Raw genomic sequence first — 26,226 nt, 5'->3', positions numbered from 1 at the left:
TAAATAAGTTTCAAGGTAGATACTTCATTTGGAGAGGGATTTGCTCTGGTTTTTTTCTCTCATCTTTGGTCACAGCTTCTATTTTTGTTGCCTGGGTGACAAGGACATTTCTAACCTGCTCAGCGTGCATTGGATTCAAGTCTTGGCAGAGATTATTCTCATTTCCAGGAATGCTCATTGAAGGGAGCTGTGTTTTTTGTACATAGGCAGCTGCTGATATTCATCTGTTTTAGATCAGTAGGCATGTTCATCTTCAAAAACCGGAAAATCTTCCACTCTGGTCAGGTCATCTGCACTTCAGGAACAAAAGTTCGTACTTTCTTGTCAACAGTGGTAACCACAGAAAAGCAGAACTAGTCTCTTTGGGCCACAAATTAATCTAGCCAGTAAAAATTACAGGAAGTGTATATATATTTTGTTCTGTTTCCCACTATTTTTTCTCTAGAGCTATTTATTATAATGAATATTGTAAAGGATTCCCATGACTTGACTCAAGGCCACCTAACACTTCCTATGAATGCCTCTTGCTTTTGCCATCTTCCCATGCTATGACAGATGACTTGCAACCAGTCCTGCAGTCTCCTTTGCCATCTCTGTGTTGCTGACTAGAACTAGATTATGGTCCAAAGGTTGAATTTGGGGTTGATTTTTTTCTTTTTTAATTTATTTCTGGGGAACAGTACCAGATGTAGTTTCTCAAACTGAATCTTGTAGGAAGAGAGAACACAGTACTTAGCCAAAAAGTCTTTTATCTTTTTCTCACCTCAGACCCTCTACCTTATCCTGAGGCACCCTTGCAGAGGTTCTCCATCTCTATCCCTGAAACTAACTTGCTGTGACCTAAAAATCAACTGTCTTTGGAAGGCTTGTTCATCAAAAGTTGATCCTTAACAGGTTTTGGTCACTTCCCATGAAGGTTTTATAATCTTGACAGATTCCTTTATTCCTACCTAAAGATCAGCAGACTGGCATGAGACTGACTTGCATACTTAAGATTGTATTTTTTTGGTTTTAAGTATTCCTAGGACAAGGTCAGCACCATCTGTGGAGGTACTCTCTCCCTTCTTATGTTAGTGAGTCTGGAAAAATATAACAAGTTAACAGTTTTTGGGGCTTGCTGGAAAGTGAAGTGCCTGTTACAAATTCTGATTATACAACTCTTGGGATCCCCTGTTATTAAACTACAGATACAGATCCTTACAGAGCTGTGGCTTTTGTGGTAGTGAGATGATAAACTGCTTGCCTTTATGGCTGCTGCTGAATCCAAAGGTCTTTAGAGTGTGTGTATAGATACACAAATAGTGTAAATGTATACTGGGGGTGGATAGAATTAATAGTAACTGAGAAATTTTAAAGGGGAATTTATAAGCTGAGAATATTGAATATTACATTTTAAATCATTTAGCCAGATTCTTCACAGCCTGTGAAACACTGTGGTGCTGTGCATAGAATATCATAATATCAAGGAGATTCTAGTTCTTTCCATTTTGTTCAGTTACCTTGAATATCATAGGTAAAGTGTTTGCCCCTCTGTGTTCTGTTTTTTATGCATAAAGCAAAAATTAATTAAACTTTAGGTTCTGTGAGGAAACAATACTCTATAAAAGTGCTAATTACATTTCATTAAAATGAAAGAACAGTTTCATTCAGTCGACATCAGAAAGTATAATGCTTCAGAAATCTTACTATGGTAGGTTGTATTTAAAACAGACACTTTTTGAATATTTCACTCTACTTCATAGTTGAAGTGCCCGAAACCAAGTCAGTAACTATTACCTTGTGCTCCTGCTCAGTTTGTACGCTTGAAATCAGAGTCTATTATCTAAGATTGGCGTTTTTTTTATTCTGTAATACTTCTTTTCAACTGCACTAGTGGACTCTTAAGGATATTAATAGATTCTTAAGTTTGAGGTCAAGGTCATAGAAAGAAAGCTTCACGAGAGACTAAAATTTAGAATTAATTTTTCCTGTGATACCTGTGATTAAAAGGGTTTTTTTTTCTTTTTCAACAGAGAAAAGACGAGACCCACCAAATGGTAAGCTTTTTGCATGAATCGCTGCATTTTATTTTTTCCTTCTGCTTTCATTTATTGTTTATGTATAGCTTTGTTTCAGATTTGTTCAGGACAGTCATGTAGTGACAAAGCAGTAAACTGGAGGTTACAGTATTCTTTTTGTTTCTGTTCTTTGGTATTTGTTTAGTTGTGGCTTGAAAACTTTGTGGCTTAGCTGGCATTTGTAAAGAATGTTTCTGGAGGAACATATTTTGTTGCAAGTGGGAGAGAGGGCCCTTCAGTTTAAACTGAGATGAAAACTTTGTACCTTGCATTTGCTGCTTGATCTTCAGAATATGCCATGCACAAAGTTTGTCCATTTGTCTTAATGGCAGGCATAATAATGATGGATTTAATAGAATATAATATTTCAATTTTAGTGTATCTGGCTAAATATGTAACATGGTCTTTTGGGTTTATGTCATATGTTCATCAAGAATTATTTGAATCTCCTTGCCTCTCAGGATCATGTCTCACTAGCATGAAGATACAGGTTCCTCAGGAGATCCTCTTATTAAATTGTGTATCAGTTTGATACAGAACTTTTTTACCGTCCATTCTAAAATCGTGAAAAAGGCACATCAATGAATATCAAGTTTGGTGGTTTTGATTTCTGAATTCACACTGAAGTTAAAAAGGGATTTCGCCTGTCATATTTCTGTCAGTGATCTAGATCATAGGTCATAGTATGTATCTGTGAGTGTGCTGCTTGAGCAAGGGTAGAGTTGACTGGTCTTCTGAAATCTGCTTATGGCTTGAGGTCATAGCCTAAAAATTTGTTCTAACCAAGTCATTCAGGCGTTTCTCTGTCGATCACCAAAATAGGTAATTCATAACTAATCCTGAATTATGATAACTAATGATTCCTTCTATATACACAGATAAAACTTACCTCATATGAAATCCTCCTCAAAAAATTGCTTTTTTTTTTTCATAAACGCGCTTAAGTTTTGAGGAATGTCAGGTAATCATCAATTCAGGTCAGTCATTTTTAGTATAGATTAAACTTTGACTGAGCTGTTAAGTTTTGAAACACTTATAGTAATACCATATGTGAAGCTTTCTGAGCTTTCAGAAGGTTTTGACTGCTCTGTTCACCTAAACAGCACATCCCTGATAGCAATGTCTGCAGAGCAGATGAGAATTACATCAGTAGTGGTGATCATGTAGTAACACCTCCCACAAAAGATTTAGCCTTTGTCTCTGTTATAACACAAACAATTTATTGGTCTAGTTTTCTATCCTTGAGCAGAGTGAGATTTAAGAAAACTAAGGCTGGAAAAACTTTTGTGCTTAAAATGCTCTCCATAACTCATGCTAGAAGACCTTGGGAAATTTTTCTGAGAAAAATTCTCTCATGCTAAACTTAGAGTCATTGTCCCTGTGCTGAATTTATCCCGAGTGTTCTGTGGAAGGCAGAGTTTATACTCAGTGTTTCAGATTTATAATCACTTAAAAGGTTTCAGCATCTGTTTTTTAATAAACTGTTTCCCTGGGACATCCACATACTCTTTCAAAACCTGTCAAAACCTTTTCTGATTTTATCAAATTCTTTAATGCCTGGCTTCTATGCTGATGAAAAGCTGTGTGGCTGTGTCCTCAGTAGTCACAGATAAGATGTGGTCAGGGCATGGGTTATAGCCTCAGGTTGTTACACCCTACACACAGACTTCACATTTCAGTATTTGGAATTAAGACTAGAGCAGATACATAACTATCAGCATGTAACCAGAAGAAAAAAAAATGCACCTGTTGTAATAAAAGCTAGCTTTTATTTTACTCTCTATATGCAGTTTCTTTTCAGAAATTCTGTTCAGGAGAAAAACTAAAGCACCTCTTTCTTTCTTTCTTTCTTTCTTTTTTTTTTTTTTTTTTGTGCTGGGTCTTAATCCATTAATTGCTCTAAAACTGAAAAACAAGAACAGTCACATTTCTGTACTCACATGACCCATAGCTGAAATACTGTGAGGAATTTGGTTTTACTGGGGTTTGTTAGTCTGGGTTTTCTGCATACATTGAAGCTGCATGGAAAAAGCACTTGGTGTTTTGTATGACATTTTCAATGGTAGGGATTTAAGTGTTTTTTTTTGTTTTTTTGTTTTTTTTTTTTAGAATTGCAGGATTAAACTCAAATTGGCATTAACAGTTATGTAAAATGTTTTAGTCTGTAATTTCCTGGGATTTGTGTTCTACTCATTTGTAATAGCTAGGTCTCTTTATGCAAATAAAGAAGAATTATTGTGGTTGAGCTGACCTCATAGTGAAGTGCTGGATGAAATGAGGATTTGTCAGAGTATTAGGTTTTAAGGGAATCTTGAAGAACCATGTGGCAGAATTTTGTTTCAGCTGTTAACTAGAACAGTTTGCATTTCTTGTAGGGCTGTCTGTAGTCTGGGACAGATACCTAGAGAGGCTCTAAATAAAATACAGACTAGAGTTAACATCTCAAAATGTTCTGTACAACATTTTCTGGAGCCCCTTCTGAAGATGTCACAGATATTGATAACAGTGGATGCTTAAAGCCACTGTACTGTCAGGTACTTCCTAATGATGAGCTCTATATGCCTCTCTCATCTTCGTTTATTGAGCTGTCTACACCTGCTGGGGAAGGTGCATGTTTAATGATGGGAAAAATTTTACTGGATATAAATATGGCAGTTCTAGAGGAGTACAATTCTTTCCAAGGTTCTTTTATCCCTCGTGGACAGCTAAGGTCTAAACCAGACGGTAAGAAAAATTTTCATCTTTAAATTTTCAGTGACCTCGTGTATGAATATTATTGTTAAGGAATCAGGCTATCAGTCCTTGATTTTAGCTCAGCTGAATAAAATTTCTGTTTGCAAATTGCTGCTGCTTTACATACAACTGACCATGTTCAGTTAGTTCAGGATTTTATATACAAAAAGATGCATTTCAAAGACTATTAGAATTTGAGAGAAGAGTATCACCAACTTATTAACGTTATAAAGGTACCTGTTTCTTTTTTGAATGTCAGTACAGCTATTGAAACTGTAAATACCAATATAATAGGTGAAAATGGGCAGAATGTAACAGAAAATGTAATAGGTGATTAAAGTCAAGGTTAACTCCTAGTGGTTTTGTTCTGTACCAAGGAAATTAAGACTTTAATTGTCAATTAATTCTGAAGATTTTACTGAACTTTATTATTAAGTTTAGAGTTGATAATACTTGATGATTATTCAATTCTAATAATTTTAAGTGAAACACTAACAATGCAAATAGTTTTGTGTAGACTTCTGTTGTCCATTTATGTTTTGGTATTCTCAAAGGGCAGTTGTCTAGATCAAAACATTTCTAGATAAAAGCATTTCAGCTTAGCAGGAAACATTTTAGAATTTTTTTTTCATGCAGTTTCAATGCAGTTTTAATATTGTTCTTTAAGATTCCTACAGGAGTGTTGGAATTTTTATGATGTTTTAGATGTGTTTTGTCTAGCCCAGAGTCATGTTTCTGTTCTTGTTTCTTGTCGTAGCCAGTACTAGGTGCTTCCCACTGAGATGTGTAGCAGGTGTCAGCTATGTTATCTGTTGTGTTGTCTACTTGTCCTTTCTGGTTTTTTATATTGGACTGTGAACATAAGGCTTGTTGGTTCTTTCTGAATACACTTATGAAAAAATAGTGTCAAAACAAGGTTCAGGTTTATCGAAGTCTAATGAGACATTTTTTTATCATCTGCCCAGTAAGACTGTGTCTTACTTTAGTTGATTTGCTAACCACTGGGTCCTAACTCCACAGGGAGGTAGGGAATGTTTTCAAACTGTTTCTTGCCAAACTATTTTTAAATGACCTGCTTAATCTCATTCTTCCAAAACTGAAATTACTTACCATTTTTGTCGGTTTCTTTAAAAATACACCTGTGTGTATATGTATGTATATATATATGATAAATGCATAAATTGGCCCTTAGTATTTAAGTACTTCTATCACTTGCTTAAGATTAAGTTATCTTCTATCAAAGCCAAAAACCTGAGTGGAACATGTGCTAGATATGTTCATTTGCTGGTATTACACAAGTAACATGATATTAAAATGCTAAAATTGGCAGGAGTACAATTCAGATGCATTTAAAATAACTAGAATAATAATTCAGAATTATTTTAATTAAGAACAAAGTTTGAGAACATAAATGAAACACACAAATTACGAATTGTATTTCTATTGCTCTTTTTACTGTCTCTGAAAGCTGTTTCTTATCTGGGACTTTACTGTTTTGAAAACCTGTCAAAGAGTAAGACAAGAAATCCTGAGTAGTTCCACAGATATTGTCCTATATTTGAAGATAGTAGTGTGTCCAGAGCAGCCTTCTGAAGCTGTTGTGATGTTCAGGTTCTGTGTGTGCTAGCAGAGGGCATTCCCACTTGGGGCTTATTAGATGAAGATTCTGTCTCCTGAAAGATCAGTTTTATGTGCTACCCAGGTAATGGCCTGCTGGCTCTTTGGGTTTAACTGTTTATGAAAGTCACATCTTTGATCCTATCTAGGATGCAGCCATGTTGTATCTTACTTAATGTATCTCATCATTCCATGTGTTCTGTGCATGTGGCAAAAAAAGTTGTAGTTCAGAAAATATTCCTGTTGCTCTGCTCTAGCAACTTTTTTTTTTTTTCATCAAATATCTTAGTTTATGCATCTGACATTCAGAACCCTTCTGGATGCATGTGGCATGTAGAGCTACACCTAGAGTACAGGTATTCTACAGCTCAAAAACAACTCCCAAAGTTTGTGGATTGAGCATGGCATTGGTAAAACACAGCAGTAAAAATCCTGTACTTGACTTCCACAGGTCCAAATCTACCAATGGCAACTGTTGATATCAAAAACCCAGAAATTACAACTAACAGATTTTATACTCCACAAGTCAACAATATTTCATATACCAAAGAAAAAAAGAAAGGAAAAACTAAAAAGAGAAGATTGACGAAGGCAGATATTGGAACTCCATCTAATTTCCAGTAAGTATTTTCTTGAGTTAGAGTTTGGTTTTGAATGGGTGGGATTTTTTTTTGTCTGAGGTGGTGGGCTGGGGTGATGTTGGCATTTTGCTTTTCTGATTTTTTTTTTTTTTTTTGTGTCAGTTACGCTTGAAAGTGGCCAGCTCTTAAATCTGTGTAACCAGAACTAAGTAAATGCTAGCTTATGCACAGATGAAGATTTTCCTGCAGCTGTAAACAAAAAGTAACTTGCTATCCAAAATCAGCTTAGAAAACGCTTTTGCTGCATAGAGGTGCCTTATTGAAGTTATCAGCTCAGTGGACACACACATTCACCCTCAGTGGTCAACTCTTCAACACTGTGATTCTTACACCTGTGCATATTTAGCTGTGCATTGTCATGTGAAATACATATTTGGGTCCTGACTTGTCATAATTGCTGAAATTACTTGCCATCATTTCATCTTTGGCTTTCTGTTTACAAACTTTTTCTGATGTGTAGACTGGGACCTGTATCTTGTGATGAAAGTACAGCATACACCCTTCAGGAATTTTTCCTGTTGTCATTTCTTATGTATCTTTAATCTTTTGGAGTAGTTAGAGTGTATCACTTTAAGCTTCACTTTCATGAAACTTGGTTTTGATCACTTTACTCAATTAACTTTTGCTTTCATGAACATTAATTGACATAATAATCTTCTGCCTTTTAAAATAAATGTACTTTATTTGCTGAAGCAACAGGAATTTGAAGAGCTTGGGTTAGTTACAGGAGAGATCCATTTCTTTGAAGCATGAGAAAACCAGTGTGATGCTTACATGCCAAGTTAACGTCTTATTCTTTTGAACTGGTGTGATGCATCATTGCACTGATGTGTTTTCCCAGAATAAAATTCCATTAAAATAATATTGACATTACTAGTTACAGTAACATTACTGCAGAGTGTTTTGAGACAGTGCTCTGTGGAATGGGATAGTGGATGGAACATAAGAGGTGGGCTAAAACACTTCCCTAAACAGACTCAGCGTAGAAAATTCAGGCATCAGGCTTTTTCTTACTGATCTGAGTATCAGTGAAGTGCTGCACATGTGTCACACTAACACATTAGTCACATTATTGAATGGAAAAATACAGGAAAAGAAGGAAAAGGAAAACAAAAATGAAGAGTGCTTAGTAGCTGGTCACTGCTGTGATGATGTCTACTGATGCAGACTTGAGCATATGCAGACAAAATTTGCATTACCCTGTCAAAACCTCTGTTTGGAATTTGTGGAAGGGGTTGTGCAGCAGCATAGATAAAAAATTATTTTGAGACATTGTTTATGTATCAGATTGTGACCTAGAGAAGCTGAGAGTAAGATGATAAAATATTTAATGATATTAAAACAAAAGATGCATTTCAGTATCATTAAATGTAACATTAAATTGTAAATTTATTGTTACAAAAGAAGTCTGTTGAAAGTCTTTGTGGCTTAAGGTCTATTTAAGTTTCCTGTAGAGTGCAGCAGCTATGTGTCATCTTATTATGTAAGATACTTTAATTGCTGGTTTTGTACAAACATATGGAAACTGGTACTTGGTATTGTTGGGCAAATAAGCCAGTAGGATAACTTGTATCACTTGTGCTGTGATATGCTGTGATACTTGTGAAGACCAACATGGTCACTGTTTATGCCAGATCAAAGTTGCAATTGGTGGATAAAATTTTTAAATGCCTTCTATTAGACAGATGTAGAGTTTCAATGTTTTGAGAAAAAAAGCAACAATCTGTACTCAGCATGAATGTAATTTATTACTGTATACATTCTTCTAAGTAGCATAAGACTTGGGTTACCTGGTAGGTGTATTTGCACTGAAAAGATCTGAAAAAGTGTGTTACAGTCAGTGTGTACAAGTAATTTATCATTCTAAAAGGGTGAAAAATAAATGAAAAATAATGCTAAAACTATGGCATATAAAACTTTAGTGGCAATTAGGTGCACTAAATTCTGATTTGTACATTCACAGCCTCTTAAAAGAGCATCCCAAGTTGCATAGATGTGTGTAAGATTATATTATATATTTATATGTGGGTAAGATTATATTATTGGTAAACTAATGTCAACTTACATATGTCAGGTTAATACATTGTGATCAGCTGTGAGACCCTGTTGGGAAATGCATGTCTAATTTATGTGAAGCAAGCTGTAGTTTAGCATTCAAAATCCTGTAATTAACAAATCATCCCATATTCTGGTAATTTGGTAAAAACATTTAAGTAATTGGCAAAATGGGGACTTTGGTTTCCTTTTTAATGGCTTAATGTCACTTTAAACCAGGTCTTTTACTTTTCTTGCTTCTTAAAATTAGCTAACTAGTCATAGTTATACCAAAACCTAAACTGATAGTTTTACTTCAGTATTTTAATGAAGAAAACTTGTGCTGTTGATAAAAACAGACCCAAGCAAGAATAGAAGGTCTGTTGTGCAAGGCACTGTTTAACAGCAGCCAAACAGTCTTTGTAATTTAGCAAGCTAAGCCTAGACTTCATTGGCTACTAACATCTCACCTGGTATTTTTTGTAACTCTGAGTTGTACTTCCTGAAAACTGTATCTTGCTTCTAAAAGTCACTGTATGTGAAAAGAATCACAAAACATGGAGTCCTGGTAACATGATGGCCCTCTTTTCCATATCCAGTGGCAGTATTATGATGTAACTTGGAGGGGCACAAAACTCGTCTGTGTTCTAGCTGGTTATAGCATCACATAAAATATTATTTTAGTAGCCACATGAAATAGCTACTAGATGCTTAGAAAGATGGCAGCTGAAAACAGTCCTGACTTACCTTTGAGAGATGTGAGTGGGAAAGGGCTGATAGGAGAACACCCAGTGGTGATAGGGAGGAGGAGGTTTTCCAGTTGCATGGCACTGAAAAATTTGGCAGTAGGTCAAGGTCCAGTTGCTATGTAAAGTCTAAACTTCTTGATTTCTGTGCAGTCCTTCCATCATTATCTGTATGCACCACAGGGTAGCATGAAGCCCTCATGTTTTGCCACAGATTGTAACCTAAGGAGAGAAATTATCTACTTGGTCTTCTGGACATGAGACAAAAAGTGAAAGTAAAGAGGTTTTACTATTCCATTCTCAAGTGGGGCACTGACAAATAAGAATTGCTTAGAAGCTGGTAGTCATCTCTGGTTGTCTTGGTGTCCTCATATTTTAGTTAACAAGATCTTTTCTATGCTGATTAAATGGACTTTTTTGCTTTTTTAGGCACATTGGACATGTTGGTTGGGATCCAAACACAGGTTTTGATGTAAGTAATTTAATAAGTTACTGAAGATTTAAACTTTAGAGACTTTTTGCATTAAAGATTTGCATTAAGAAAAAGTTAACTGTACAATTACATAGTTGTAAATTGGGATTTTTTATGATGTGATGTAAACAGATGTTGGAGTAGAAGGGAATAGGCAGGAGGAGTGAGGGGGAAAAGATTCAAAACTTTCAGTTTTTCATGCAGGGTACTTACCCCTCCTAAAGTAGTACTTTCTGACTTGAAAAGTTGATTCAGAGACAGATAGGTCACCCTGCTGTTCCTTTTAACTATATGGTTTGTGGGCATTTTTTTCCCCTAATACAAATGATATTTTAAAAATATCTCCACATTCCAAGCTACTTAAAACTAATCTATCTGACTTGCAGGTGAACAACTTAGACCCAGAACTGAAAAATCTGTTTGATCTGTGTGGGATTTCAGAGGCTCAACTAAAAGACAAAGAAACTTCAAAGGTCATATACGATTTCATTGAAAAAACAGGAGGTGTGGAGGCTGTTAAAAATGAACTGCGCAGACAAGGTGGGATTCTTTTTATTTCCACATAAAAATTAACAGGGTATTTTTTACCTTAAGGATTAAAGTAGAAACTGTTGATGGTGAGCAGTTTTTGATTCTCATCTCTGGGCTTCATGTCACTGCAGTTGCACTGGATCATGTTTCCACACTATACACTATGTAAAAACATTCTGGCATGATCCATGAGAGTACTTGTCCCTGAGGAGTAAGGACATTTATGCCATTAAGTAATTTCCAGTGGCACTTAGTCTGAATGCAAAGCTACCCAGTATGTTTGATACAGATTTTTCAGACTGTGTACATTAAATATTTATTTATAATCTCAATCTTATAAGTAAATTAAAATACTGGAAGCCATAATGCTATTGTCAGCTTTAGTGGTAGTAAATAGATGGCTGGCACGTACATATGCTGCCTGTTTACCCTGGCAGCACTCTGTAGAGAGACTTGAAACAGCTACAGACCTGCAATTTTTATATTTTTTAAAGTTAGGGTTTTTTCTAATTTGAAATTTAAAAAACTAGTTTTGAACTAGTTTTGCCTCTGCTGCAAAAAAATTCTCAAATACTCTGCTGCCTGCCTCACCTTTAAATGTGACCCCAGCTGATGCATTATCTAGTGGAAGACAGCAAGTCAGTTTAAAATTACACTGCCAGTATCAAACTTTCAAAAATTTGCCTAGAGCTCTTCTTAAGAATGTATTTAAGGTGAAATTATAGCAGTTTGAAAGCAGTGAGTAAATTGTTCAGTGACTGAAGAGATACAGAATCAGGGTACAATGACTTGTTACATTTATTCCTTAGGTCCCCCTCGGTGGAGTGGTATGTACTTGAGCTGGTGTCTAAGCATATGCTTCAAAGTATTCATGCTGTTGTGTGATTTCTTTCCTAGATGATACCTTAGTCTGCACCTGTTTGAATGCAATACTAAAAATTATGTTCCAACTTCCTAGTTAAACTTCAAGCAAAACTCCCAATTACAAATTTTTTGCTCAGTAAGAAATCTGTCAGCTTCTATATAGAATCTTAACTCTGTTTGAAATGTTTACAGGGTTGTTGATCCCAGATTGCTAACTTTAAAACTAGATTGAGGAGACTTGCCTTGGAGTCTTATGACAAGCTTAAAATATTTTTTAAATGCCTATTTTTCTATTTTGTATGTGTTAACTTCACATTATGGCCATTTGCATGTATGCAATTAAAAGAAAAACTGCCTCATCTATAATATGCATGATGATAATCTACCTCTGTGCTTTTTGATAGAGGTAGGTAAAATACTCCAGTATTTCAGCGGGTTTATCCACAATTGTGTTATTTGATGTATGGGTTTCACTGCTGTTTGAAGTGTTCTTTTTCAACTGAAAAACATTTTTCTGTGTTTATTGCAAGAATTTCTGTGCTTACATATTCACCCTGCTAGGATGCTGACTAGAGAGTTGCAGACAAGCCATTCTCCTGAGATGGAAATTATTTTCCTGTTTTCTCTGCCCTTTCCTTAGTTTTGGTACTGGTGCTTGTTTTTTTGGTGTCACTACCATCTATAGACAATTATACAAACTTTATGGTTAATAGCAGTGTATGGGTTATTGTGCATTTATAAAAAAACCTAAAATTATTTTCTTGCTTTGTTTGTACCACCTGTTTTAGGGGGAAGGGACAGAGGATAAGTTAATGGTGCTCTTCCTTGCTGCTCCTCCCTCATTTCACTACACTTGAGTGCAGACAGGCAGAATGCTGGTTCTGCAGATTGGATGTGGCATATCTCTCTAGTTATAATGTGAATAAACAATTTCCCCACTGGAAAACCTAAACCTTGTGTTCAAAATCTAGGAACTGCTGAGGCTCTGGAGCCGTGACCACACAGACTATCTCCTCAGTATCACAAAAACCCATCTGTAGCGCTTGGCAGGTTGTTACACCTGATAATGCCGCCCTCCAGTGGCCTTGAACTACAGCCACGTCAGCCAAAAATGGCAGGTTTTAAAATCAAGAATGTTGGCAGTATATCTCTTGGAAAATACATGGCATTTCAGAGGCAATTTTCTCTGTGGTGCTCTTTTGAAGGGGTAGGAAAAAAACCCAGCAGCTCGTGAACCTTAAGAGCATAATACATGATTTAGAGTAATATCTTTCTTTAAAGATGAGTAGGGAAGGAGGCATTGAAGTACTAATGACTCCCGCTTCCCCACAATCCCATTTTTATGGATGTTCCCTTCTCTATGCCAGTGCAGCCAGCCTGCTTTCTTTGCAAATAACGTGAAGGGGATAATAGAAGGGGTAAAGAACTATCTTCTTGAGTGTAATACCCTTTTATAAAGGCATGTGAAATCAAACATGAATTTTCTTAGTTATATGACGGCACCTGGATTATTAAGTAATTATGTATAGCAACCACACAACCTCAAGTACCATGAGCCATTAGATGCTTAATGGAAGAGGAAATGAAACAGTGCTATTCAAAATGCCATTAGCAGAGCAAGTACATTTCAAGGCCACTTCACAGAGAAATGATCCTGTGTGTAGCCCTAAAGTTGTTTCCTTTTGACAGCCCCTACCATAAAGACATTGTTGTAAGTAATTTTCAGTAGGAGACTTAAGAGTCAGTTTGTGCTGCATTATAATGCATTAGTTGGAGGAGATTTTTACTAGAAGATACTGCTTCAAAAACTGCTTGCTTCTTTAATTACCTAATAAAATAATGGATAGATTAGAAAGTGGAAATTCTATATTTCACTTTAAGTGTATTTTCTGAAAAGTTTTTCTATTTTGTTCTGTCCTAGCTCAACAAAATTTTACAAGATTCTTACGAATTTTAATCAGTCATTTTATGTATTGCACCTGCTTCCTGCAGTGGTTGACTCTTTTACAAAATACACAACTGATATGATACACAACTATGTTTAGCTTGATTTGCCCTATAGGCATAGCTTATATTCAGCTGTATCCAATTTAATCCAGAATTGGTAAAATTTGCACAGGCACAGAGATCCTTGCAAAAGGCAAGGCCACAGCCTGTGTTCTTTTTCTGCTGGTGTCTGAAAGACTTAGAGGTGTTGAGCAGCAGGTAATTCAAAGTTGTTCTGTTTCATTTCAGCTCCACCTCCGCCACCACCGTGCAGAGGAGGACCCCCTCCACCTCCACCTCCCCCTCCCCATAGCTCGGGCCCTCCTCCTCCCCCTGCTAGGGGCCGAGGGGCACCACCTCCACCTCCTTCAAGAGCTCCCACAGCGGCACCTCCACCCCCACCTCCATCTAGACCTGGTGCAACAGTGCCCCCGCCTCCTCCCAACCGGATGTATCCTCCACCACCTCCAGTGCATTCCTCATCTGCACCATCCGGCCCTCCTCCGCCCCCACCGCCACCAGCAAGTGGGTCATCTGTTCCTCCACCCCCTCCGCCTCCTCCACCCCCTCCTGGTCCTCCTCCACCACCAGGCCTTCCTTCGGAGGTTGATCACCAGCTTCCAGTTCCTGCGGGAAACAAAGCAGCACTCTTGGATCAAATCAGAGAAGGAGCTCAGTTAAAGAAGGTAGAACAGAACAGTCGACCGGTGTCCTGCTCAGGAAGAGATGCACTGCTAGACCAGATACGACAGGGTATACAGTTGAAATCTGTGAGTAAAAGCTGTTTCTCATCCAGGTCCCCTTGGGACTTGCAAATGCAGTATGAACAGTAAAGTGTGGCTCTGCTTTGGGGGCTGGACTGTAAGTTTTAGAGTTTTTGAAGCAGTCCCTTAACAGTAGTACCAAGAAAATGCAAAGAACACACATCTGCTACAGATGAGTCTTGGTGCAAGAAATTACCCTTTCAAACTCATTTCTCACTTTTGAGTAAAATCTGTAAATCCTACAATTTGTACAGTCTACAATTTCTACAATCCACAAATGGTGATGCCATAGTGTCATGGCTGTACAGAATTTTTGCAAGAATTATGAAAGATTGCTGCTTTCCTGACTATACAGTAAAATAATCTAAACTGCAGGGGATGAGTTTAGGAGTAATGGTAGTGGAAGGCAAACACTAGATTTATTAGTTTGTTTTTATTTTCATCCTAAAATGGACCTGTATTCTGCAAATACTGAGTCTTGTGAGAAGGTGGCTGCTTGTGTTGCTACAAGTGCTGCCCATAAGAGATGCCATAGCTGTCCCTGCTGCAGCACAGGCTATTACTGTTTCTTACTGATGCCACTGATTATCTTAAAAATAATTTCTTAAAAACTATATTGCCTGCTATGCTTATTTTTTACCACTCCTCTGCACTCAAGGCTTTGGCTGTAAAAAGTGTAAGGGTGTGTTCATATTTATTTGCCATTAGAGGTAGGCATTATCCAAGTTAATTACTTCAGAAGGGATTATCGGCCCAAAGCAGTCTCAGTTTACAAATCCAAACAATGAAAAATATTTTGTGGTATATACATACCAAAGATAAAATAAATAATGGTTACGCAGCCACACAAGTCATGTACAGCCATATTACGAAGCTTTCCTTTAGATGAGTACTCACTTCATCAGAGCTGAAATATTTAACCTTTGGTATAGCTAACTACTGTTCAGCTATATGGTAAAAAAGTTGACTTTTCTTAATAAAGATTTTGCAGTTTGAGCTAAAGGAACAAACTGTTCCAAAACACTGTTCCACACTTTCTTCTGGTGGAAAATAAGCTCATTAATCATAAAGGAAGTTTGTCTCAAAATACAGGGGTTCTGTTTTGCTAATTGCATCTTTCTGTTGTAACCTTTTTGTTCCAAGGTATCTGATGGTCAGGAGAGTGCACCACCTACCCCTGCACCCACCTCAGGAATTGTGGGTGCGTTAATGGAAGTTATGCAGAAAAGGAGCAAAGCCATTCATTCTTCAGGTGTGTCTGATGGAATTTTTCTGACCTCATGGTGTCAAGTTTTCAAGACTTAACACTTGTGTTTATCACAAAATACTCCTGGAGAAAAGCATGAATTCCAGCAGGTAGTGCAGGGTAGAATGCTCTTGGCAGTGCCCTGGCAATGGGCTGAATGATTCCTTCATGCTACTTTGAACTGCTGGGGTATAGCAATTTGCAGTAATCCTCGATTAAGTTACTAAGCAGGGTTAATATACTGCTTATATCTGTATATAAAGATATATAAGATAATAATATAAGATAAAACATATATGCTTTATCTTATAAAGGTTTTGTTGTTGTTGCAACTGACTTGTTTTAATTTACTAGCTATCTGATGAAATAAGCTGTCAAAATATTTTGGAAGAAAGTTTTTGATGTTTTCTGTTTGTTGATGCTAAACCTCTTGCCAGTGTTCAGTTCCTGTGCTGTGGTTCCCAGTGGGCTTTGGCTGCCACCTCCTGGATAAGGAGCAGATATTCAGTGTTACTTGACTAGGCTTCTATCGGGACCGAACCAACTTTCCATGCTAAAGAGCTGAGAGAAATTAGGGCTGCAAGAGGATTTGCATTTCTCAAACACCAGCTTGTAATAAATTTAGTTCAGTAGCTGCAGTGCAGCTGTTTGGGTACATTTCTTCTGTCTAGGCTTTGATACATTTCTAGAGCTTGCCTTGATATCAAAATTGGGTATTCAGTCTGCAGAGCATGTCACCAAGTGCAGTATGGTTTGTTGATATGCTGCCCTATGTAATAATTGACAATTTTGGTACTTTATATAAACTAAATACCTGAAGGGAGCTAAATACAATGTTTTCTTATGGGAAGGAAATGCTCTTGTCCAACAAATAAGTAGTTTAATTTTAACAGGCTACATTTTTTTAAGTATGATGTATATAAAAAAAGTGGAAGGCTGAATAAAGTCAACAAACATTGACTTTGAAGTTGATATTCATTACACAGCTTTGAATATTCCGGTATCCATGATGGTCTTTACCTCACCAGACCTTTTTTGGGGGACTGTTTTTATCTGCTTGTAAAGTAAACAAATTCCATTATGTAGTAAAGCTGGGGAAGCAGTTCTTACATTCCAGGAATTAATCTGTTCCTGAAGTTTAACAGCCAGTCTGGAACATGCTGGCTACTTGCACATTCTTTAAGAGTAATAAGTAGTAACTGTTAAATGAGAGCTTCTGATTCTTTTTCTCTAGAACAACACACTTTTTTCCCACATGAGGAAAAGAGTAAGAGAAGAAAATTAGATTTTAACTTCCAGCTAGCAACTGTCTGAACTGGATGTCATGTCTAGCAATCTTAAAATGGGTATTACTAAACATATTGTCATGACGACCTTGAACTGATCGTTCTCTTTTCAGAAAATTGTGACAGAAATCAGTAATACTTTTATCATGTTAATTCTGTGCATGCAAGTGACTTCCTTTTCCTATCTTGCAGATGAAGATGAGGATGAAGACGATGAAGAAGACTTTGAGGATGATGACGAATGGGATGATTGATCATATATTATATATATATTTTTTAAGGTGAATGATATACTAAACACTGCTTTCTGTCTATGGATTCTGTAAAATTATCATGTAAATGTTCTACCAATTTTGCTGTATATTTTTGTTGCCTTTTGCTTTTTTATTAATCTGTGCAATACCTCATTTAATCTGTAAAGGTTTGTCATAATCCTCTACAAAGCTACTCCCTGTTAATGTGTGCAAGTTTACACCTGGATGATCATGTACATGTGAATACTTTCCATTCCATCAATAAGGGAGTTTAAATGTAATATGTGAGACTGACAAAAACCTTAATGTAATTTAGTTATAATGCAAGAAGGAAAACACTATTTTCATACCCTACTTTTTCTGTATCTAAATTTTCTTATTAAAGCCTAGTATAGCACTATGTTCTTTAAGTGATGCAGCTCTTAGTTTATTTAGCCCCTTGATTTCAAATGCAATGCTATATGAATGTTGAGGCTGGTTTATACGATTGCATGGTTTCAAATACATCAAAACATTGCAGTTCAAATCTTAGCAGTGTGCTTTACATAACAGAAAAGCACTACAGAAATGCACAGGTAGTTGTGAAAATTACCTTGCCCTGACTATAGTACTGACTGCTGTGAACAGCAGTAGTAATTAAATTCTTCAATTGGGGACCTCTATCTAAGTTAAACAGGGTGGCTTTATATTGTCATAGTGGTAATGGCAACTTTGATGCAGACAGGTTCAACTTTTGGTTGGTTTGTTTTGTTTTTGGGACGGGTTTCTTGGGGATTTTTGGGTGGTTGGGTTCTGTTGGTTGGCTTTTTGTTTGGTGGATTTTTTGTTTATGGTGGTTTGGGGTGGTTTTTTTGTTTGTTTTTGTTTATTTGGTTTTTTTCTTCCCCGCTCTTACTTTCAGAATGAAAATATCTAAATTACTGGGGGCTGTACTGGAGGCTGGCAACTGATTTTTAAAATCAGTTTTTTGTGTTTTTCTTAGGCTGAAGGGCTGCATTTAAGGCTTGCTTCAATAGCATTTAACTACTTTTTAAAATTTGTAGGACATTGGTGTACTAATAAACACAAGTGGTATTACTTTGCAGTCTTTGCTTTATGGTACACAGCAGATGCTGAAACACCAATCCTACATCCTGTAGGTTGGAAAGTCATTAACTCAGAATTACACACTTTGGATAAGTACTGAACTCTATGGCATTATTTTGTCTTCATATGTTGGCTTTAAGACCGAGAGTTGTGATGAAGATCAAGAACCTGATTCACAAGAGTAGTATTTGAATAAGTAGACAGAAAATGGGATTTTCATTTCACAGCTTGCACATTTATATACATTGTACTTTGTAGTGCAGTAAACATTGGCACATCTGCCTATTATGAAATACTAATCTATGCTATGTGGGTATTTAATATCTGCAGCATTAATTACTGTACTTACTGTAATTTTCAGGTAGAAAATCTTTTTAAAAACCACATTATCTGACACAGAATGTTTAGTTAAGTCAGTTACATTTGGAGTGTAGTTAATACATAGTGTCCTGGGTCTTTGACTGTAGTCAGGGTATCAAACGAAATTTAAGTTATCAGAAAAGTATTGACTGAAACCCAGTATTGACCTGATCTTGACAGGCTGGACCTGCATGATATGGCTTGGATTTCTAACCCAATTATAACCTAGTCTTTAGCAAAATTAATTTAGTTGTAGGAGGAGAAAAGAAAGTTGCTGAAAAGTAGTGGGAGAGGTAAGGTTGTAGTTAAATTATTCAGAGGATGCTAACTTCCTTCCAAGAGTAATTTAAGCACATAACTTGAGAAAAAATTTGCCAAGTGGTCTCACTTTCTTGCAGTAACTTTCACATTGGCCTCCGCTGCTGGAAACACTTCCTGCTAGCTTTGCTGCTGTAATAGCTTGAGCTTTGGATCAAGTGCAAGTGCAGCCTGGTGTAGCTAATGGCAGTGGAGTTAAGGAAAATATTTGTATGGCTTTCATATAACTTCTGGCACTGCACTCTTACTTTTATTGCATATAGGGCGTTCTAAAATTAAGCAGATGAGGCCTAGAGGTTTTCCTAACGTGCTACTTACTAGATATGTTTAGCTGTTTTGTTCCCAGAATTGGAATTTCTGTAATATAGTTCATAATTAAGCATCACAGTTCATTAATCAAATTTCTATTCTGGATTTTAGGAGCTCTGAAGTTGCATTATTGAATAAAACTTTGATTTGTAGATACTGGCCAAAGAAAGTTTTTGGGTTTTCTATTTCTTCATACAAAAAGTACACTCACACCTGTGGTGTCCAGGTTAATATTTACTTTAAAGTAGTGTTTGTTCATGATTAATTTCAGGCATAAAGACTGTGACGACAGTTAAGTTAGTCATAGCTGCATGCTTCAGCACTCTGCCACTTGCACTCCGAGCAGAAGATAGCATTTCATGATACTGGTGCATTGTTGCTAAACATTGTAATGAAGGCCTCCTATATATTCTGGTTAATTGACTGTCCAGATAGCCTTAGCAATTAACAAACTAGCATGAGGCTTTTGTATCTCAACACTCTATGTGCATAGACAATATCAGCTAGCCACTTGTACGTATGAAATTCGTAAGAACTTCTCAATCATTCAGTTTTCCATTTATCAAACTGAAATTTTTAGTATGTGAATTTTTGAAATGTACAGTGAATAGGATGTTGCACTGGTGGCAATTCATCATGAAGCATAATAAAATTAATTTGACCCAACTAGTGTAAAACTGTGTGGTTTTTAAGTGCTGATTGCGGCACAGGTTTTAAAATAGATCTGTAGATTTATTACACGCTTTAAAAGTGACTTTGGTCACCTGGCCAAGTTCACAAAGCAGTAAATAGCCACTGTCAAATCGCAGTAGTTTCATGTCTCTGGAAAGTTGGATTGTGCTGTTGAGTAAACACAATGAGTAAGAATGTGACACCCCATCCTCCTGGCAGATCTCTCCGCTGCTAAGCAGCTTCCTTGGAAACGGCTACTGCTGCAGGCAAGTGCAATAAACCAGCAACATTTCAAGGTCAAACAAACGGGATCATTAATAAACATTCTAGAAGTTCTAAATAATTAACTCTAGTCAGTGAATGCTCTAACTTAACCTGGGTTATACAGATGTAAATCCTTGTCCTGCATGTTACAGAGTTTGAGTTCAGGATACTTCAGAAGTTTGCTTCTCTCTCCTAAAGCATCTGAAGAATCCAGCATTTCAAGCTGTCACCTGGTGTACACTAGGTTTTGAGGTTTAGTGCTTATCTGATTTCTAGGCCTTAAGTGTGAGGCAAAGTTGGAATTGTTAATTGCAGGATGAGCTGAGGCATATAATAATTTCCTTTCCACTTCATAAGCAGAAGGTTAAAATATGCTTTTGAAAAGAGGCTTTTTTTTACTTGACAGTAGTCACTTTCCCAAGTAAGTTTCTTGTAAAGAGGAAAAAGGAGGAAAGTTCCTATTGCTTTTAAGACTGTTAGCATTCAACTGCAACAGCCTTTATCTAATCATTAGAGGAATTCTTGGTCTAATTAAAGTTCCTGAAGCTTAAGTACAGTGATAAGCAGCTTTATTTATAGAAAAGTGAAAATGGTTTAGGGGAGCTTAGTAGATACTCAGCCTTTGTCTCTCAAAGGACCAGTGTTACCCTCTAGCGCTGCAGTAAGGACTCCTGTTGCTATGTATTTGTTTACTGCCTGGAATTTTCTTGTGAGTGAGAAGGTGGAAAGGATGGGGTAGTAAGAGCTAGAATGTGAGCTGGGGAAGTTTCATATCCGTGTTCTAACTACCTTGTCAGTGACTCTAGCCTGTCATGTCTAAGACAGTCTTTGAAAGTTGGAGGATGTTCATCCAGTTGTGAAGGAGCCTTTTTGGTTTGTTTTTTTTTAATTGCCAAATTGCTGTGGCTTGTCTGCTATATTGAGCTTGAAAAATAAAAAAAAAATAATTGGTTGCTTGAAATCACAGGTTTGAAAACAATTCAGATACATGTTGAGAAATAGAATCATTGCCCAAACATAATTAGTGGGATGTTTTTCTGACAAAATTTTATGCTGAATTTTACAGAATTTGCAGGTGTGACCTACTGAAATTAATTAGACTAGTAATTTATCAGTTACTCAAATTTTTCTCTAACATACTTTTAAGTAATAACTTCAGGACTTACCCATCTATAAGCAATGCCTGAAATTAAGAAGTTTTATATGTTACATTTATTGTGGGTTTTGGTTGTTTTTTCCATCTATTAGTATTAAGAAATTTACTTTAAGGCCTTTTTCTTGTGCTCTAAAGGGTTTTTGGAGACTCTCCGGAGTGAAATTCTTGAGCCATTACTTCATGTGCATGCTTTTTCCTCCCTGAAGCTTAATCATCTTGAGTTTGGTTACTTGTGCAGTATGAATTCTGAATTTATTACCTAAGGACTAAATGAGGGAGTGCAAGTTTTGCTTAAAAAACACCCATTAGCAGCATTATATTTTTGTATATACCACTTGGGAACACGAAATCTGGTGTTTAAAGCTTAAGAAATAGGATAATGGTTGTATCATATATCAGTCACAAAGTATTTGCTTAAATGGCATTGGCAGGAGCACAGAATTGTGGATTGGTTCTTCTGGATGTTGATGTCAAAAAGCAGGGAACTGCTGGAGCATCTGAGCTGGATTTGGAGCACTTTATTGGTAGATGGGTCATTCCCAGATGCTCAGGATACAAGGAACATGGACGGACAAACTGTTGAAAAGCTTGCACATTTTCTGTTCTCTTTCTTTCTGGATAATACTACAGAGCAGTAGTCCTTTGGACCAAAACAGTGTTTATTTAATAATCGAGAAGAAATAATCCTCAGAATATAGTCATTCAGACTATGGCTCTCCAACTGTCAGCAGAGAATCTGGCTTTATTTTTAAATTCAAAATGAAATGGGAAAAGCAGACTACACCAAATTAACATAAAAAATGTTTTCTGTGGTTCATCTCCTGTGCATGAATGTGAAAGGCCCATAGTTAAAGCAGAAACCTGCTAGATAGTAGTAGTCTTTTTCACCTGTAGTAGCTGCTAGTATCTAATCCCTAGAGAATATGTTACTGAAACTCACCTGCTGTCTCCAAGACAGGTAAGAAGTGTAGGAATTTTTGGAGAGCAAAGCTCTCTCATGCCAGTTGTGTTCACAGTGCTCAGGCCTGCAGCTAGTAGAATAAAAAGAGTATGGAATAATTCTGTAATGTTAAAAGATCCCTTTTGTGCTGTAGTATCTTCTGTGCTTGCCCTATAGGAGCTGGGATACTCTCCTGACTCAGACTCATGTCCTGCCTGGATAACCCAGATGTTACCACATCTCAGCCCTTGCTACTTAACCATTCTTGTCTTCATTAACAATGCCCCTAAACTTCTGGATAGAAATACAGCTTAACAGCACACAGCTATTGTTTAGCACATTTCAAAGGAACAGTTGTCCTGATTTGGATTCTTTGGGAAAAAAAATTATCTTATCTATGTACCAAGGTGAAGGACAGCAGAGATCCTAAATGATCAGTTGGGAAGACACTGTGCTGGTTGCTCTCATGAGCACTGTGAGAAGTGGGTGGAAAACAAAAAGTCTACAGTCTTTCTTTGGTACTGGGCACATTGCCTGGTTCATTGTGTGTGCTCACTCTCCTGGCTACAAACCTCAGGAAGCCATGCACACCTTGGCAGCAACCAAGGCTAATCATCATCATTCCAACATTTCATATATAGGATATGCATATATTTATTTATATATAGGATATGCATCCTTGGTCAAGCTGCCTGTTCAGTCTAGAGATGGTACCTGGATTGGGAACGAGCTCAGAGCAGATTCCTTGTACTTTGTACCCTGGATGATAGGTTTTACCTGAGTTGCCTTCAACTACGCTGCAGTGGGGAGGATTTGATGAGTCCTGTGTATTCTGCCAAGCAGAAGTGAAATGTCACAGTGCTCCCTTGTAGACACAAGGTATCTTTGTTTTCTAAAAGGCTGTAATTTCAACCTCCTGACTGAAATCAAATACTGTGGTAGATCAAGTTGTTAGTTGCATCCCTTGTGTTTTCAGTCAGAACAGCCTTTCTGTTGCTTTTAAAATCCTCCAGAAGAGTGATGGAATATGAAATCATTACAGTATGGAAGCATTACAGATCTTCATAGTTCCTGACTTTGCACCTAAACTAGATTATATGCTGCCTCCTGTCCTTCCCCAAGCCATTTTCAGCCTCTTAGGGCTTGTGATCAAATATTCCTTCTCTGCCTAGGTAGAACTAGTGCCTTCTGAAAGACAGAGAAGAGTCAAGCTGTCAGTACATTTGCTGTCTTGTCCATTCTTTGCCATAAAACAAATTCAGGTTGCTAGCAGGAGGACAGAGTCCTGAATGAAACTGCTGCTGTGTGTGACAGAAGCATCTTGTGTAACCTCAAGGAGATTCTCTGTTGGTGCTCATTTGAAGGTGACTCCACAGAGTCACCAGGCCATCAGGGCAGATTGTCTGCACAGGGCATCTTGGCAGTGTGTACTGAAAGTATAGAGAACAGTGTGGGGATTGTGTCCCCTACACCAGGCCCCATGGCCCAGCGCTCAGGAGGGGTAGCTGTGCTCTCTCAGAAACGTGTGATGTGCAACTGAGCAATAGGGGATTCAGCTCAAAGTGGAATCCTGCATTTGTCCAACTCAGTCACTCTTCTGACCCTTACTCATCTCCACCCGCTGCAATGAGCGTGTAGACGCTGAGCAGGTGCCATCCTGTACTCCAGACACTTCGATGCAGGTGTTTTAACTGAAACCAAATCTGTCTTGCTCTGTGCCTCAGTTGCTCGTTTGTCTAACAGTGCTAATAGCACAATGTATATAAATACATCTAGTCCAGACATGTACTGCAGTCCAGACGTGTGACACTTAAAATATTTTTAAATGCCATTTCCATGTTCAAATTTAGTTATCTCAGTTCTCAGAACAAAAACATTAGGTAAGACTTCTTCATTTCCACAAGGTCTGGTTTTCAGAAACAGAAGCCATTTTTAAGCTCTCAAAATGAAAATCAAAACAACACGAATCATGTCTGTAGAGCAGTTAATCTGAGCAGTTTGATTACTTGTAGGTGCAAATATTGGGTCATGCTCTAGTGTTGCATCAAACTGGTTTTCAATTTAATATTTTGGAAACCCAGCCACAGCATGCAGTTCCCCATGGATTTAGTTTTAATAAACTAAAACTGTTTTAATATACTGTGTGAAAGACAGGAGGGTTGGGACCTACAGACTAGTTGCTAATCCCTTGGTTTACAAGCCAGGTTTGCAGCACAGCTCACATCAGGAGTACTTCACTGTGAGTGACGGTGTCAGAAGCTTAACTGATCCCGAACAGGGAGTCCTGCAGCACTGTGTGGGCAGCCCTATCGTATGGCTGTGCCCAGGCTGCACCAGGCTGCCTCCCTGGCTGCCCACCAACAGCCACACGTTCCTCCCCAAACAGGTGAAAATCGAGTTTCATGGGCCTGAGTCATTTTAAAATCACTAGAATCGTTGCTTCTTTGACTGCCTGTAGGTCTGCAAGGTCAGAGGTGCAGCAGTGCTGCTGCTGTGCTTTCAGAAAGTGCAGGGCCCTTGGAAGATTGGAAGTACAGAAGGCATTCTGTTTATGGCTTAGATTAACTGCAGCTCTGTGTGTGCTGGCTTCTGCTGGTTTCATCTTACTGCCTCGTCTGTCTCTGTCACCTCGGTTTGAAAGGGGCCATCCTGTTTTCATCAGGGTGCTCGTTACAGCTCTGACTTTGTTAGAGGAAAGGCAGCCAGTAGCTTTGAAGCGTGTGATAATATTTTTGCTGCTGGATGATAGTCACATTATATTCCCCAGCCTCCTGGATCATCATGAGACATTAGGAGAAATTGTGACAGGATGTGGCTGAAGTCAGATTGATTTACTTTCCTCTATTAAATTTCTTTTTTTACAATTTGCACTTGATAACTACTACAGCCATAAGGTAAAAATGTGTCAGCTATTGCATCTGAGCAACATGATCCTTGCTTACTTAAAAAACTTTAGGACTTGCATACATTTTTAGATTCCAGCTAAGATTTTGTTAATCTTTCTGCATAATTTTCAGTGGACAGCTGCACTGTCAACATGGAGACAGAGAAGGCTTCTAAGAAACACAAGGGCAAGCTCAGCTCTTTAAATCTGACCTCCTGTTTTATCCCTATGAAGACGGGCGCTTATTTAGCAGCATCTATGTTGTTGCATTAAAGAAGGAAAAAAGAAACAAAACCTTTGTCCATTGTGTTGCTAATTTGAGTGAAACTAGCAAAATGTTTCTGCCCTACACAATTTCTTAAGGTCTTACTGAGCAAAAGCTCATAGAGGTACTAACACCAAGTTCTTTTACTTAGTTTAACTATTGGTTGTTCTGTGCATGCATGTGCATGCTGTTGGGATGTCCTGGAAACAGCCAGGATGGGGGCCCTGCAGCAGCAAGTGCAGAGGTACAGTTGTACTTCCCTAGCAGTAGTCTCAGTCCCAGAGAAGAATATGTGTTTAATTGGTTTGATATTTCAACCACAGGAATAGAGTTAACAATCTGCAGAGAGTGAGTCCCTGTAGGATTCATAATGGCCACTATGCCTTAGCTAGCTGTGCTGTCAGGTTGTCTCTGCATCTCATCCCTGCTTCTCTCAAGTGTGAGCTAGCTCAGAGCACATAGCTGATGCACAAGGTACAAGCTTACACTGCAGATGGGAGCATCTGAAGCAATCTGCACAGTGTTTACAAAGCCCTGTTCTCTCTGCTGTGGATTGGCAGAATTCACAGGGCAAAACAAAGGCAGGAGTTAGAGTTCGGAAAGGATTTTCCAGGCGATCTGAAGCAGTGCCCCATTACACAGAAGGATATCAGTGGGTATCAAGAGTTCCACAAGTTCTTGCTACAGTTTTGGTGGTTCTTGCATACTGGCGAAACATTGCATAGTATCAGGGGTCATTGT

The 26,226-nt window shown here is 37.7% G+C and overlaps 1 protein-coding gene across 3 annotated transcripts in view; it reads left to right on the top strand.

The window, feature by feature from the left end:
- The window catches only part of WASL (WASP like actin nucleation promoting factor), a 56,804-nt gene extending 31,361 nt beyond the window's left edge, over positions 1–25,443 (top strand). Inside the window, exons 5-13 of one of the 3 annotated variants that reach the window (XM_014249052.2) lie at positions 2,013–2,036; positions 6,859–7,027; positions 10,258–10,300; positions 10,687–10,840; positions 11,641–11,658; positions 13,931–14,451; positions 15,589–15,697; positions 17,170–17,258; positions 25,354–25,443. In XM_014249052.2, the coding sequence (XP_014104527.1) occupies positions 2,013–2,036; positions 6,859–7,027; positions 10,258–10,300; positions 10,687–10,840; positions 11,641–11,658; positions 13,931–14,451; positions 15,589–15,697; positions 17,170–17,231 (1,100 nt within the window). In that variant the 3' untranslated portion in view covers positions 17,232–17,258; positions 25,354–25,443. Of the gene's footprint in view, positions 1–2,012; positions 2,037–6,858; positions 7,028–10,257; positions 10,301–10,686; positions 10,841–11,640; positions 11,659–13,930; positions 14,452–15,588; positions 15,698–17,169; positions 19,971–25,353 lie in introns of those variants that run through there. The other 2 variants (XM_014249051.2, XM_005519224.2) reach the window with 2 other exon arrangements.
- Positions 25,444–26,226: the final 783 nt, after the last annotated feature.

The sequence above is a fragment of the Pseudopodoces humilis genome, chromosome 5 (genome assembly GCF_049639895.1).
Source record: "Pseudopodoces humilis isolate 2021_Gansu_Grassland_sample_001 chromosome 5, ASM4963989v1, whole genome shotgun sequence".
In the NCBI taxonomy this organism is placed as follows: Eukaryota; Metazoa; Chordata; class Aves; order Passeriformes; family Paridae; genus Pseudopodoces; species Pseudopodoces humilis.
Note: the sequence above shows the minus strand (reverse complement) of the source record. Positions and strands in the feature narration are given on the sequence as shown.